This window comes from Podarcis raffonei, chromosome 3 (assembly GCF_027172205.1).
Source record: "Podarcis raffonei isolate rPodRaf1 chromosome 3, rPodRaf1.pri, whole genome shotgun sequence".
Lineage (NCBI taxonomy): Eukaryota > Metazoa > Chordata > Lepidosauria > Squamata > Lacertidae > Podarcis > Podarcis raffonei.
Window position 1 is genome coordinate 52,716,387 of NC_070604.1, and position 16,895 is coordinate 52,733,281.

Sequence of the window (16,895 nt, forward strand, 5' to 3'; positions counted from 1 at the left end):
TTGACGGTTACTTTTGAATTTCCAAACATTAGCCTTAGCTTGAACTGCCAGAAGGATTGCCTTAGTTGGCACCTTTGCAGCAGAAACTCCAGCATCACTGCAGAAAACTCCAACAGCTACTGCTTTGTAAAAGAAAAGGCATTGTTGTGTTTCCAACCCACCCACATGTTTTGTAGTAAAACAACAGAGAACTGCAAAGATTGTCCCCAACCTTCCAGCGCATGAAAAAGTGGTCAGCACGTGCCCACACAACTTCTGTGTTTTCTAAGCTCTGCTTTAAAGGTAAGAGGCCTGAGTGGAAGGGAAAGATTGAGGGCGAAGGCAGTAAACAAAACGAGGGGAAACGTTGTTCCAACAAAACAAAACAAAACAAAAGCTGAGGTAACACGTAGTAACAAACACAACCCAGATCTCCTAAGACACACCTCTTTATTAATGCATTGTTTCTTTAAATCCCTGCTCCTGCATGAATGGCTCCATTTGCTGATTTTTAAGAGCGATGCGTTTTTCCAAGGGTTAAAGGCAGGCGACCGAGAGCGCCTGTTGGCTGAGATGCCTCCAGATAGCCAGCCTTGCACTGGCGGCGCTGGCAGCTCGCTCGCCCCTCCCGCCGACGACGCAAGGCCTTCCCACTTGGTGGGTGGCGCCCAGGCTGCTGCTACCGGGTTAGGTTGTGGCTCCCTGCGTGTGTCTATAACTTTGTGTTGCCGCCGCTGGTTGTTAGGAGAAGGAATGTGGAAGTCAGCAGAGCGGAGGGCGGCGGGCTGCTCGCGCGAGCTGCAGAGGCGCCCTTCGTCCCCGGCAGCAGTGGCGCCTCCTCCTGCGCTTCTTCCAGGCAGGGGGATCATCCGCCTCGCTTTGTTTTAAAGGCTTCTTCCTCTGCCTAAGGCGAGACGAGCTGGAGGAACCGTGCTAGCAGGAGCCATGCACCAAGAGCAGCAGTAGCGACGCTGCGTCTTCCTCCTCCTGTGAATTCCGACCTGGATTTTCCGCCGTCCGAGCTGCTCGTCGCTGCTTGGAACCTGCCGCTCGCTCGCTCGCTCGCTCCTCCGTCCCTCCCTCCTTCCCTCTCTCCCTCCCTCCGCCTGCGTGACCTCCCGCTCTGCCTTTTCGCCAAGGCTTGTTTAAATGACTTGAGTGAAAGAGGGGAAACTGTCAAGATGGCAGCAGCAGGAGCGAGGAGGTGATGAGCGGGGTGGTGTGGATGCTGGAACGAAAACCTTGGCAGCCCTAAAGGACGGGCTTCTGGACCTGTTGGAAGACCGGCGATTTGACTTGCCTTGGATCCCGAGTCTTCACTCTCTTTCCCTCTCTCTTTCCCCCACGTTGAAGATTCGGATTTTTTAAAAACCACAGCAGAGCGTGAGTTTCCCAGTGTTGTTGTTTTCCCCCTCTGCGCCCCTTTTTTGGGGGTTTTTTGCTTTTTTTGTGGGGCGGGGAAGAGGAATGGAGCAGGCGCGATCGGGTGCGTTTTAAGACTTCAGTTTCCCAGCTAAGCTGTTTCGAAGTCAGCGGCGGAGAAGGACTCCTGGAGCCGAGCAGAAAGCGCCCGCCAAAGCAACAAGCAAGAAGAGACTCGTGGCTCTCTTTATTTTTAGGCGTGCGGAGGGGGAGAGAGCCCGCGGGAAGTGGTCTCTTTAATGCATACCGCGAGATGCTATTGGAGCAATCCTGCACGGGGTGAAAGATAAACAAACACACGGGCGCGCCGCCGCGGAGATTTGCTTTCCCACTCTGCAAGGGTTGGGTGGTTTTTTTGGGTGGGGGGCTGTTTCTTGCAAAATCGGCTCTCCTCAGGATCCCGAGGAAGAGGACGCACCTGGAGCCGGCTTGACCACCTGATCGTTTCTTTTTCCCGATTGATTTTATTGGTTGTTGTTGCTGGCGGTAGGGAAGGAGAGGTGGCGGGGTGAAAAGGAGGCAGCCGGACCTTTAATGGAGCGTGGCATGTTTGTACAACCTCGCTGATCGCTGCTACTAGGAGGTGCGAGAGGAGGAGGCGGCAGCGGCGGAGGAGGAGGGACGGCCGAGGTGTGGATCGGGCTCCTCTCCCCTGACATCCCCACTTGGCAGCGCATCGGCAGGCAGGCAGAGCAGCCTCCCGAGCGGGGGAGAGGCCAAGATGGCAGAGGCGTCTCCCCCCGCCCCCTTGTCCCCCGTGGACGTGGACCTGGACCCCGAGTTCGAGCCCCAGAGCCGCCCGCGCTCCTGTACGTGGCCCCTGCAGAGGCCTGAGCTGCAGGCGAGCCCGGCCAAGCCCGCGGGGGAAGCGGGCGCCGACGCCGCCTCCATGATCCCCGAGGAGGACGACGACGTCGACGACGAGGAGCAAGGGGGCAGCTCGGCCATGGCCGTCGGAGACGCTGTCCCTAGCGGCGGCGGCGAGGCGCTGGCCCCGGAGGACACGGCCCGCCTGCTGGCGCCTTTTTCGGGGCTGTCCGGCGACGGGTCCGGCCAGGGCGCCAGGGCGCCGAGCGGAGGGCAGCAGCCGCAGCAGCCGGGGGCGAGCGGGGCGGCGGCGGCGCCGAGGAAATGCTCGTCCCGCCGAAACGCGTGGGGGAACTTGTCCTACGCGGACCTGATCACTCGCGCCATCGAGAGCTCCCCGGAGAAGCGCCTCACCCTCTCGCAGATCTACGAGTGGATGGTGCGCTGCGTGCCCTACTTCAAGGATAAGGGCGACAGCAACAGCTCGGCCGGCTGGAAGGTGAGCGCGCGGCGGGCGGGGAGGAAAGTTGGTGGTCGGCCGGGCGGGTGGTTGTGCGAACGGGATCTCCTGTGTGGGTCACACGCTCTCTCCAGTCTCGTATTCCTTTTTTACTTTTCCTCAAAGTAGTGGGTCGGAATGGATCTATCTGAAGGCAAACCACCCCCACCCCCAACTCCATTGCATGATCCGCACGGTACGATCTTCTGTGTTAATTAGTGCAGAAAAACGACCACCCCTCTCTATCTCCGTTTGTTTCCCAGTCATAACAAGCGCTGGCGCTGAACCTCCCCTCAGGACGCATTGAAAGGGCGGGAAAATTCCTACTCTCTTAAAGCTCTCAAAAAACAGAACAAAAATGCCGCCGTGGTTTCTGACGGTGGAAAAAAGTGGTTCACGAGTGTTGGGGGGGGGGAGGAACTGGTTTTTGTTCAGTGTTACAAGTGACTTTGTGAGAGTAGGGTGTACAGTATTTGACTCCGTTTTTGACCCGACAAAACTTGAGTTCTCTGACATACACTTGAACTGGTTTTTCGTGGTCAAGATCGGCAAGCCTAAATAAAGAGCTTTAAAAAGAAACCTCACAGAAACCACCACCAAACACACTTGACCCACATCATCAACTAACCCACATTTCTAGATTATAGCCTGCTGTTGGTAGGAGCTGAAAGAGATGCCCGAGTGAAAAAGGTGACTGCGTGGACATGTTCATAGAGCGCTTTCTCTCATGCAGTGCACCCCACCCTTGCGGATCTCCCCTTCTCCCCTAGGCTTTAAGCCTGGTTGGTCCCATCCACAGGGTGTGGTGGGGCAATTGCAGAACAACTTTCCAAAACTAGTTCTTTGCTGTCCTCTGCAAGGGTGACCTTCAAGGTAACATCAGCGCCTTTCTCTCAGGGATCCTGCTTCAGGATCAGTCCATAAGGGTTCTTTAAGAGCACCTTTACTTTGCCTGGCTTAGGCTCTGATCCCAGCACCTGCTGCTGCCTAAGCTAGACCAATGTCTTCTCAGTCAAAGGCGACCTGTGGTCCCCTCCTGTGTTAGCAAAGCAGGAAGCTTCTAACTTATGCCAGAAATGAGCAAGAGTATGTCAGTGGCGTGTCTATTTACATGGTGGTGTGTTTGTGCTTGTTGCCCATTATCTATTTTCTAGTAGCCAAGACTTCCCCTAAACAGTTTCCCCTAAACTGTGGAATCGGTACTGTTCAGCAGATAGGGAAGCAAAACAATCCCCTGTTTAAATCTGCCATGTGGGAGACTGTCCTTTGTTTGATGGGATTATATGCATGCAGCAGCCTCTGAACCTACTGAGCTAAAAAATAAGTGAGGACATCGCTTGCTTTTTGTATTTCTCAATATTTGTGTATTTACACTGCCACAGTCTTTTATTTTACATTTTAAATTCCTTTGTTCAGCAAAAGACAAGACCCAAGAAATAGAAATTAAGAACACTTTTAAATAGCAAGCAATGTAAATAAGTGCATCTAGAGGGGACAGGATAGTATTTTTAAAAAGCAAACAAACCCAGAACCTCAAGATGCTAAATAGTGAAGAGTTATAGAAAGTAATATCTGTTGCTAGTGGGGTGAACTGGATAGGTATATTTTCCACATTAAATAGCCACACAGATTATGGCATTACGTGCATCGGTACGTAAAAGGCACCCCACAGCCTTTTAAATAGTGCTATACAATAACTTGAGCTAGGAATTATAACTCCTGTTTGTACTCACATACCGTCTTTTGTTGCTGGTAAAATTTAAACACATAAATGGGATGTGGAACACTGGCACTTTTTGAAATGCTTCCGTTTGCTAGTATTACAAATATAAACCATTCTATTTGCATCACCCATGCTTCTTAGAGGTAGTTGCTTAGACAAGACAAAAGTTTTGTAATGGTCAGGCGCTATGACTTTGTATGCAGAGGGTCCCAGATTTGGTCTTCAACAGCTCTAGGTAGGGGTAGGGAAGACTCCTGTCTGAAAACCTGCGCAGCTTTTACCAGTCACTGTAGCTAGTTGGACTAATAGTCTGATTTGGTATAAGGCAGCTTGCGACCATCAGCAGCTGCTGCCAGTGACTTACAGTGGCTGGGTGTTTGAGCCCCATCAGCGAATGCTCCACCGTAGTGGCACAGCACATGCTTTCCATTCAGAAGGTCCCAAGTTCAACCCTGGAAGATCCTCCTGTCTCTCAAACCATGAAGAGCTGATGCCCATCAGTGCCGAGAATCTTAATGGTCCACAAAGGCAGCTTTCTATGCCGCAGATTAATAGGATTCTGCTCCTGCACAGTACAAATGAATGCGGGTGAAATTTGACTAATTCGCACTTAGGGTAGACCCACTGAAATCAGTCCACTGATTTCACTGGGTCTGCTTTGAATATGACCATAACTAACATTGGATATCATCCTGTGGTTTTGTGTGTTCACTTGGGAGTAAGCCTCATTGAACAAGATGGGACATCTGCTCCACTGAATATGCATAGGATCACACTCATGGCACATTGAAGCTCATGGCACAGTTGAGGCTTATATAGGGTTTGCCATTTTGGGGCCAGCTGCACATTGTGCACAGATAATTGTGTACTGGAACTCCAGTCCCCCCCCCCCTCTCTCTCTCTCACACACACACACACACACACACACACACATAAAGCTGCTTAGGAGGAGGCTCCTGAGAGTGTTACCCTTATCTTTACTGTCATTTCCCCATTCCAAAGCCTTTTCCCTCTTGGGGTTTAAAATGCTAACCTACCACATAAGCTGGAATGGGCAGAGGAAGAACCATGTAAGTTGCCTTGAGCATCTTGAGGAAAGGTGGAAGAAAATAATAGTCATTTTGCACTTTCTCCCTTCATGCCACCCAGCCACAGGCCATGGTGGATTGCCATGGGGAGAACATGCCATGCAGGATCAAACCTATCTAGTTCAGCATCCTGTTCTCACAGTGACCAACCAGGTGTCCATGAAGCCACGATGCAGGACACGAGCACAATAGCATTCTCCACATTAGTGATTCCCAACATCCCATATTTAGAGGCATCTGGCTTATGATAATAGAAGCAATATAGACATTATGACTAGCAGCCATTGATAGCCTTCTCCATGAATTTGTCTAATACCCTTCTAAAGCCCTTTAAGTTGGTGGCTGTCACTATATCTTGTGGAAGTGAATTCCATATTTTAACTCTGTACCATGTGAAGACATATTCACTATCCCTGTGACTCTGCCAGTTTTCAACTTCACTGGATGACCCCGAGTTCTGTCCATCTTCTCTCTTTCAACTTGCAACCCCCGTTGAGTTTCTTGGAGGGAGGGTTTAATGAAAACATATTTGAGTAGAAGTTGCTCCGAAAACCCATATCCCTCTGTCCCTCCTCTTCTCAGTTCCTGCTGAACCATTTGTTCTGTGTAAACAAAGTGCTAAGCCGGCAAAGCAAAAGATGACGATTTGCACTAGAGATGACCAGCCTTCACCCAGGGAGATGTGGATGCTATGACAGAGGCTTATTATTGCACATGGTGTGTACGCACCTCTGTTGTCTTTGTTCACAGGTTCTGCAAGGTTTTGTAGACCTCCAAGAGCCAGCAAAACCTGTTTGACCAGAACTATTGGTAGGACAAAAGAAATGTATGTGTGCACTACGTAACCGATGATGCCTCTGTCGTACCACCCTCAACTCCCTTTGAAAAGATTGTATTTAATGCTAGTGCTTCTCAGAGTCAGCCCACTGAAATTAATTAACCTAAGTTAATCATAGCCATTAATTTCTGTGGGTCTACCCTAAGGTCTGTCCCCATCCATAAACACATAAAATAGGAACCACTTCATGCATTACCAAATTCCTGTATTGGCAGGCATTCCTACACAACACTTTTTTTCCTACAAAGTCAACAATTTGCATCTCCTGTGTAATAGCGATCACACCCAGTGCATCTGTGCATGTAGTTAATCTGCCATGGTCATGTGGCACACCTGTGTGCACGTTAGAATTTTAGAATTGTGGAGTTGGAAAGGGACTGTGAGGCTCATCTAGTCTAACTCGCTGCAATGCAGGAATTCTTTTGCCCGACATGGGAAGCCACAGCCCAGAGATTAAGAGATGCATGCTGTACCGACTGAGTTATGTTATTTCCTTCATGAATGTGCCTATTGAGTGAGAATTTTGTAATTTATGATGAAGTGGCCCTGAGTTTTTTTACACAGTTGAAGAAGAGCAGCAAGAAAATATTTTCTTTCATATTTAATATGTGACTGTGTTTTCACATGAAAAATATATATACAGGTAATAAATATGGAAAGAAGGTGTTGATACAACACAGAACCATAGCAGATTTATTTTCTATTACAGTGGCCAAGAATAAATGCCGTGACTATTTGCATTTGCTCAAATGTTGCCTATTGTACTTGTCTGATGCAGATCCCATGTACAAAGATTTTATACAGCTACAGTATCCGTCTCAGAGGCATGAATGAGTCCATGCATTCAGAATTCTATTAAATTTACAATGAAACTGTTTTCCTCTTAAATATTTTCATTTGATGGGAATAAAACAGAATGTAGGCTGTTCAGTGGAAACAAGTCATTTGGAAGTTAGTTAGGCACCACAAGGTTTCTATTAGTAACCTTTTCATGTGTCCCAACTTCTCTGTAGGACACACCAGTAGAAACTTAAATACAAATGAAGGGCTTTCAATCGTCGTGAACTGAACATAGAAGGATCTCATAATTCAATACTACTAATAATATATAATGTCCAGCAGTTTAAAAGAAGGGAGTGGTTATGTCATAAAATACATGTGTATTTTTGCATCATGTGCTGCATTTCCAAGAGTTACCATAAATGCACCATAAAAATGCCATAAAGTTTAGACGTGGGATGTCAGTTGTTGCTCTTCTGACAGAGCCTGCGTCGTTAGCAGATGTAGTTGTTTGGAGTCCAATCTGTAGTGCCAAAGCCTTTTAAGCTGCTGCTTTAAGAAAACTTTTGTATCAAATGGGCTACAGAGGATCGATTAAAACAACAACATGTAGCAACATGGAGGACTGTACTGAATTTATGCTCATTGATTTCAATAGCAGCATACTCTAGACCATGCAGCAGAGTGCTTACATTAATTAGATTGCTAAGCATAGTTGAAACATTTCTAACCATTTATAATTTTAATTTGATATTGATTTCATTTATGAGCAGCCTTAACTGGTACTTTGAGCTAATTAAAATGTTAAAAACTTGGATCCCTGGATACTTGGTGATATGTTAGTTCAGAAATTTTGCAATAACCTCTAACATGACCTTACTGGAAGAGGAGACCAAACTAGACCTGTGAAATCTTGTTTGTTTTTAGGGAACTTGGGCAGGCCGAAATAGATGCTACTATCTTTTATCCGCAAGGCATTTTCTCATCTAATAGAAACAAATTATGAACTGCCCATGGGAAAGTACTGGAAAGCTTTCTTTAAAAAAACATTAATTTTCTTACCTTTATATCCTGCCTTCTGTCTGTCATGGACTCAAAGTGGTGTAGATGTGGTTCTCAGATGATTGCCCTCCAGGTACTGGTCATATCCAAACCTTCAGCACAGTGTTGGCCTTGTGTGCCTTGCTTCAGAGTAATCTGAGTAGCTTCCCTGGTTTATGTAGAACAATGGAGAAACAAGTATTCGTTTAGACTTGTACCTCCATGGGTCAGAGCTGATCACACAAACATAATGGCTATGGCAGAGAAAGTAGGGGACCATATAGCTAGGTTTTTTTAGTTGTTGTTATTTCTACATTCTGTACTCTTAGCTTGGACTTACTCTTAAAAATCAAATTATTAAGCAGATTCATTGCATTGAGAATGTTTCTGTACTACTTCAGAAGTGCACCACTTTGAAGTTCTCTGTGTTGAAAAGGACACATCTTAATGATTTGGAACATTTTTTACTTGGAGTGTGTGAGATACTAGTATACAACAAACAGACTGTTCTATCCCCACCCCCCAAAAAAACTTTTATGGGTTTAAAAAAGGATAATGATAATCAATGATACAAATAAATAGACTGTTGTCTTGTAATGTGTAAATAACAAAATTGCACAATAAATTTGCAGAAATATATAAGGCATCTGGTTCATTACTAGTGGTCTGTACTGGGGAATTTGCAGGTGACATGTTTAACATGCAGCCGTTTGGGTGAAGGTGAATTCATTGTCCGGTCCATACCTAAGCTTACAGTGCATCAAGCTACTTACTTTTGAAAGACATAGAATTGCCACATTTTATATTTGACCATATGTGGTTATTGTTACATAGTGCTGCATAGATAACAAAGCATTGCAATAATTAACAGTAATAGCTATAACCAATAGGAGAGGCAAATTGCAGTGTGTCTCCCAGTGTTTCCGTGTGTGTGTATCTTGTATTAACTCTGTGATCCATTTTAAAAGTTACATCCTTCATATGGGGATTGTAACATTTGTGAGCTGTTTAGCATGTGGGACACCACCACCACCACCACCACCACCACCACCAACAACAACAACAACAACTATTACTTACACTTTATAGTGCCCACATACCTGAACTGTCTGGGCAGTTTGCTAAGATTAAAATAAGTAAGATGCTATAATAAAGTAACCAGCACAATATCATTATAATAACTGTAACATCTGCATACAATCAGAAAAACCACATAAAACCAGCACAGCAAACATACAAAGCAGTAAAACCATCAACAAAATTTACTAAGTGCCAGAAATCTAAAATGCACTGAAAATTCACATTAAAAGGCCTGGGAGAATGGTGCGCCGCACACACACACACACACACACACACACAAAAGGTCAGTTTCTCTGGGGAGGGCATTCTGTAACCAGGGCTCTAAGACCTCTGCCACAATGCCACCCATTTCACCTGATTGAGTGTGTGAACCTGGAGAAAGGCCAATATGTGAAGAATTATTTGCGACACAGCTGCATGTTTCTGATTGGCTCTGTCATATGACTCTCCATGTTCCTACGTCGTTATGGCTTCTGTGAGAAGTTACTGCCAGGTGGAAGAATTTTTGGTGGCCTCCACCAACAGCCACCATCTTTCTTGATGGTACGCAGTTGAAAGTAATCGGCAGGATCCAACTAATGACTCTTTTCAGAGGACACTTGCACAAGGGCTTCCGCTCAACCCCCACCCAATTGGCCCAGGAAGGGTCAGGACAGAACATTGCACAGGGCAAGGAGCAGGGTTATTATTTCACCTGGCAAGCTAAATAGGTCTAGGGTTATCATTCCTCCCATTTGCTTGTCTGGAAATGTAGTAATAACCACAGGAAACAATATGTTGTTGTTGTTTAGTCGTGTCCGAATCTTCGTGACCCCATGGTCCAGAGCATGCCAGGCATTCCTGTCTTCCACTGCCTCCAACAGTTTGGTGAAACTCATTTTAGTAGCTTCGAGAACACAGGAAACAATATACTTGGTGCTAATCAGTTACTGTCTAAATAGCATATGGCTACAAGTATGGGACCTGAAAGCATTTGTATACGTGTAACGGCTTTGTTTATGGCAGGTATTTGTCTTCTCACTTTACACATTAGTTACAGAATGAAGAAATTATAAATAAAGAATACATCAAACCAAGAGAAAAGGTTGATGTTGGATTTTGGCACATACATTATGTACATATAATAAACCAGTTTCCTATGACTTCCCTGTGAGAGCATAATACAGCACATTTCTGTAATAGAGGCATCTTCAGGAGTTGATGATCTGTGCAAGTACAGAAAGTATGAGCAGATTGCACTAGCACTACTGTATTTGTGTATATGAATATATCTAAAGCTGCTCTCAGTGGGTCACAGAGTCCAATTCTTACCTAGGGCAAGCATCCCTGACGGAATCCATATTAAACAGATATCATGCCTGCTTTCACACTGGGAATTTACTGTGAAGTAGTTAATTTATTTTTATGAGGCATCTCAGTAATGGTGTGGTCAAAACATGATCCTTTATTTTATTGTTTAATTTCTAGGGTCCCCCCCCCGAAAGCTTAGACAACCCCACTTTTTAACACAGTGGAACAGTTGCTCAACTTCTCCAGTTGTAGATGACCCATTGTGCAGCTGTTCTGTGGGTTCAGGACCAGTTATGGCCTGCATAGATTATGGAAGGAGTGGGAAACCTTTGGCTGTCCAGACTCCAACTCCCATCAGCCCCAGTCAGCACACCCAGTTGCTAGGGATGATGGGAGCTGTAGTTCAACAACTAGAAGCACTGGGTTATGGTAGAGACATTTCCTTCATTGTAGTTCCTCTATCCCCTTTAGGAATCAACTCTCTTTAATTTTTTCCTGTTCAAATTGCATTTCTTTTTTTCTATTTCTTTTTCTCATTCTAAAGGGCAGCTGAGGGTGGGAGAAGAGAAATTAATCCTTTGTCCCCATCAGTTCTTGAGGTTGGGAGAATGGGGGTTACCCACATGGCTATAGAATGTCATTTGGATTCTAGAGGCCTGGAAATTATAAGTTGCCACTCCACTGGCATTGCAGTGTTAATTATTTGCTTCTAAATAGCCCATGTTTGGAAGCACCTCATCTGTCGTAGAGGGAGATTTATTTGTTACATTTTCAAATGCTTGCTTAGGAGAAGGCATCTACTTCCTGCTTTGCTAGTGCAAGGTTGTAGATCATACCATTATGCTGTTATAGGCAAGGATCCAAAACATTTGGCTTGTCTCAGTAACTAACTGTTATTTGTGTTTGCCACCAATCCATCCTCCCATAAGTCTTCAGCACAGGCTAGGGGTTTTGGGGATGAGTGTATGCATGTATGTATGTTCATATATCCCATAAGACACTGGACTCTGACATGCTCCAAAGCTCACGGTGACTCTTCTGCATATGTCAGAGGATAAGAGGAAGGAAAGGTTCTCTTAAGGAGGGTGAAGACTTGTACTGTGCTGAGCTTTTCTGTGCCAAAGCTTAGCTGGACATACAAGATCCATGCAATTTGTGAAGAACTCGAGGAAGGGAATTGTCTTAGGGAGAGCTTGAAGTACTTACTGCCGTTGTTGATAGATCCCATGCTGATGTCATTGTTTGAGGAATCTGGTTAAAGCCTATTGCTTATATCTGTTATTTATGGAGGACAAAATGAGTTTGCTCCAGTGTAGTGGGGATAAAGATGGGTGCAGCATGTTCTCCTTTCCTTAAGCAATGTTGTTGTTCTTTTATTTTATATGGCAGAAGCATGGGCTTCTTAGATGAGTTTTTGTAGGCATGGCACATGAAGCGAGAAATGGCTAGTCAGCTTTGGTTAGTATGAAATTACATTTCCTCTAACATAATTAAGATTTTGCCAGTTTCTTCAGCAGCAGGCCTGTTTTTGTCCTTCTGTTCTCCCATACCCTGGTAGAATGTTATCTAACCTAGCATTAAGCACAGCAATACGATACAGTAAATATCTCCAGATCCTTCATACCGTCTACGTTTTAATAAACATATGTGCAAGCTATTTTAACACTCACCTACACATTTCCAAGCCGTCCCACAGTGATTTATTTATATGACTCAGTATCAGCACACTCCTTTGAATAGCTGATGAGGGTGAAGGAAAAAAGACTGTAGTTTCTGGTTCTAAAAGATCCAAGGGTTTGAGAACGGAAGGGCTGAACATTCTTGCTTTATGTGGAAATGAATGTTCTGGGAATGTTTTCCCTTTTGGTAATTTTGTCAAGTCGCCTTATTTAAGGTGACGCTTCAGCTTATTTCCATGCAATTTTTGCCATTCTCACTGTTGTTTCCTTAATCAAGGTTTCTCGGTTGCTGTAACTCATAACAAAGCTCTGGAATAGAGAGGGGAACATTCCTGCGTGAATTACTCCAAAACTACCGTATTTATTGCTCTATAAGACTCACTTTTTCACTCCTAAAAAGTAAGGGGAAATGTGTGTGAGTCTTATGGAGCGAATGCAGGCTGCACAGCTATCCCAGAAGCCAGAACAGCGAGAGGGATTGCTGCTTTCACTGCGCAGCGATCCCTCTTGCTGTTCTGGCTTCTGAGATTCAGAATATGTTTTTTCTTGTTTTCCTCCTCCAAAAACTAGGTGCGTCTTGTGGTCTGGTGCATCTTATAGAGCGAAAAATACGGTAACTTGGGTAGAATGGTTTTTACCCCAAAATAACTTGGGTAATATTTGTGTGAGAATGGAAAGAAGCAGCTGAATGGTAAAGGTAGTAAGCAGACAGCAATCTACCTTAAAGAGAACTGTTGGATATTTCAGAAGTCAACAGAGTAGTAGTAGTAGTAATAATAATAATAATAATAATAATAATAATAGTATATACAAGAAGCTTGGTTGTTATAACTGACAAGGGGCAGAGAAGCACTCTTTCTTAGACTAATTTCTCTCTCTGCATGCATGCATGCGCGCACACCCACGCACCCACCCACACCCCAATCGATCAGGATTGGAGGGAGGAGCTTCCTTTAACTGGTCCTTATCACAGCTTGAGTTCTAAAGACAAAGTATTCAACCACTATTAGGCATTGCAAAAAAAAAAAAAAAGCTTCATTAAACAAGCACATCTGTAGTTGTCTTTATTAACTTGATTTAAGTTAATAACTGCTGCTGTCAGGAGACAATATTTATTCCTCACTATCTCGTATTGATCACTTCCCTATAACCAAGAGTGCCAGCCACTTTCATATGACACAGAAATCAGAAAATTTCTTGAAAAAGCTTTAAGTACTGTGTGCATCACCTGGGTAATTCTGTTTCTACCCCCATCTCCAACTTGATGGAAAACAGTATTTGGTCTTTTCTACATGAACAGGGCACCATGTATATTCTAACCCTGTAAAGTTGGTGGAGTTTCTTTATATACAGTTGAATAAACAAGCAGATCATTTGCTTTATTTTGTTTTATTCTATACATTATTTATCTTCCCTGTTTGAGACAAAGACCGCTGGTATATTTAGGTGTGTGTGTATTAAAGCTTCTGTTTCAAAAAAGCGACACCATGCAACAACAACTCGAATGCAACTTGCATCTTGCTTAACATAATAAATAATATATCCTTAATGGCTTTGGGTGGTTCCCCCCATTTGTCAATAAACATATAGATGTTAAGGACTTGACGGGCTGCTCATCAAATCTGCAGATGACACCAAACTAGGAGGGGTGCAATGCTGCTGGGATTCAAAATGACCTTAACTGATTGGAGAACTAGGCCAAAACTAACAAAATGAATTTCAATAGGGACAAATGTACGGTTCTACACTTAGGAAGAACCAGCTGCACAAATATACTTGCTTGCCAGTAGTACATGTGAAAATGATCTAGGGGTCTTAGTAGAGCACAAACTTAACATGAGTCAACAGTGTGATGCAGCGGCAAAAAAACACACAGTACTGCTCTTCTAGGCTACATCAACAGAAGTATAGTGTCCTGATCAAGGGAAGTAATAGTTCCGCTCCATTCTGGCTTTGTTTGACCACACCTGGAGTACTGTGTTCAGTTCTGGGCACCACAATTTAAGAAGAATATTGACAAGCTTGAATGTGTGCAGAGGGCAAACAAGATCATCAAGGGTCTGGAAACGAAACCTTGTGAGGAACAGTCGAGGGAATTGGGTAATGTTTAGCTTGGTAAAGAGGAGGCTGAGAGGAGATATGTTAGCCATCTTCCAATATCTAAAGAGCTGTCACATGGAGGGAGGAGCAAGCTTGTTTTCTCCTCTGGAGGCTAGGACCCGAACCAATAGAACCAAGGTACATGAAATGAGATTCTGGCTAAATATCAGGAAGAACTTTCTGACTGTAAGAGCTGTTCATCAGTGGAGCAGACTCCTAGAAGAGGTGGTGGACTGTCTGTCCTTGGAGGTTTTTAAGCAGAGGTTCAACGATCATCTGTGATGGATGCTTTAGTTGAGATTCCTGCATTGAGGGGGTTGGGTTAGATGTCCTGTGGGGTCCCTTCCAAGCCTACAATGTTATGATTCTAGTTTGGTTCTGTGAATTGGGCCTTCCCTTTCATTCCACTTACCATTTCCAGCTACTAGGGGAAAAAGCTGGTTTGGTCATTTGTGTGTGAAAATGGAATATAACATTGGCTATGGACTTTTGCTCTGACTTTATCAATACACTTTAATGCATTCTTGGCTTTAGTTCTTCCAGGCCATGCTGAGTCATGGTTCTTTGTATGGAGCAGCAACTGTGGGCTCAACACTGAATGACCAGGGAGGGTGGGAGAGCAATCCCTGCCTGATAGAGCTTAAGGTCTGTAAGGTGATAAAATGCAGCTCTGGCACTGTAAGAAAACCATGAGATGAATTTACTTGGTTCTGGCTAGTGGGGCTGCAGGGATTTCTCTTACTGAAGGATGGATTAGTTGCTGAGCCTAGAAATAGTCAAATAGGTTTTCATTGGGAGAAGCCAACTCTTATCTCGGCTTCTGGAACTAAATGTTGAAGAGTTTGAAGGAGAAATAAATGGGAAATTATTGAGCAACATAGGGCATACAATTCTAAGGCACACACAGGAAGCGGTTCTGAAAGTTGAATAAACTGATTAAATTCCCCCTTGCCCACATGTCCTAAACAAGTGTAGAAGCTTGGTTGCCATCCGTCTATTTTGCACATGATGTGTAAGAGCTCCTACACATTTGCCAAAATCCATTGCAGTGGGTTGTAGTGTGACAGTAGGAAATGCAAAATGTTGAATAATGTGGGTTTTAACAAAACATGTGTATCTTTTAAAATGCCTTCTGATGATGCAAGACTTCCCTCCATGGCCATGTCACTTCTCTCCATGAATTGTCTTGCTTTTCAGTTTAAAGCGGATTTAGTTGTTGCTATGGGATGCCCAGGTGCTTCTTCCTAATTTCAATGATTGTGTGTGATTGATTCTGAGGCCCAGCGGGACAGCCCTCTGCTTTTTTTCAGAGCCTTTTTGTGTCTGTAGCTTTCCTTATGGACATAGAAACACTGGGAAGATTCATTAAATTCTCATTTCCTGCTGTTTTAGAGCTTGATATACATTACAGCTGCTCTTGTGGGCGGATTGTTGAGAATCCTGATGATCTTGCTCTCAATGGGCAGGGAAGGCTGGAAGCAATGGCTTTAGTACCTGGTATCCTTGGGCAACTGCCATAGCCCTCTGCTCCAGCAGGGCTTGCTGCAATACATTAAAAAAAAAGCGCCTGGTCCAGGACTATGAGCGTCACCAGGAAGCTGTGTTTAGCAACCATTTAAATTTCCCACAGTGCCCTGGATCACCACTACATTGGGAGCATTGTAGAAAACAAAATGGCCGCTAGACCCAACTGCCTGGTCCTGGCATCAACAAGCAGGGGTCACCAATGGAAGAACGGCTCACACGCTACCTCTGCCTTACCTCTCTCGCCCTGACCTAGCCACTGTGATCCACGCGACGGTCACCTCCAGACTGGATTATTGTAACTCGCTCTACGTGGGGCTGCCCTTAAGACTGACCCAGAAACTCCAGCGGGTGCAGAATGCTGCAGCGAGACTCCTTACGGGGTCTTCGCTGCGAGATCACATTCATCCGGTGCTATATCAACTGCACTGGCTCCCGGTGGAGTACAGGATCAGGTTTAAGGTGCTGGTTTTAACCTTTAAAGCCCTATACGGCCTAGGACCCTCGTACCTACGGGACCGCCTCTCCTGGTATGCCCCACAGAGAAACTTACGGTCTTCAAATAAAAACATCTTGAAGGTCCCAGGCCACAGAGAAGTTAGGCTGGCCTCAACTAGAGCCAGGGCTTTTTCGGCTGTGGCTCCGACCTGGTGGAACACTCTGTCACAAGAGACTAGGGCCCTGCGGGACTTGACATCTTTCCGCAGGGCCTGCAAGACAGAGCTGTTCCGCCAGGCCTTTGGCCAGGGCACAGCCTGACTGCCTCCCTCGGCAATCTTCGCGGAGCTCTGGCCCAATGGTGGCCAGTGGCTTGAATTTAATTAATTTATAATGAATGATTTTAGAGTGTTGTTTGTGTTGTACTTTTGTATTGTTTTATTGTTGTTAGCCGCCCTGAGCCCAGCTTCGGCTGGGGAGGGCGGGATATAAATAAAATTTATTATTATTATTATTATTTCCCTGTCCTCCCAGGAAGGCAAAGGAACCTTTGGAAAACAAAAGGCGTAGGAAGGAGCTGCTTCCTTGAGAGGAATTTCATTCATTC

The 16,895-nt window shown here is 44.9% G+C and overlaps 1 protein-coding gene across 2 annotated transcripts in view; it reads left to right on the plus strand.

The window, feature by feature from the left end:
- Positions 1-665: 665 nt before the first annotated feature.
- The window catches only part of FOXO3 (forkhead box O3), a 121,013-nt gene continuing 104,783 nt past the window's right edge, over positions 666-16,895 (plus strand). Inside the window, exon 1 of one of the 2 annotated variants that reach the window (XR_008329501.1) lies at positions 666-2,707. Coding sequence is in view for 1 of the 2 variants with exons in the window: in XM_053381604.1 (XP_053237579.1) it covers positions 2,123-2,707 (585 nt within the window). In the remaining variant the exon portion in view is untranslated. The remainder of the gene's footprint in view (positions 2,708-16,895) is intronic. The other variant, XM_053381604.1, reaches the window with a different exon arrangement.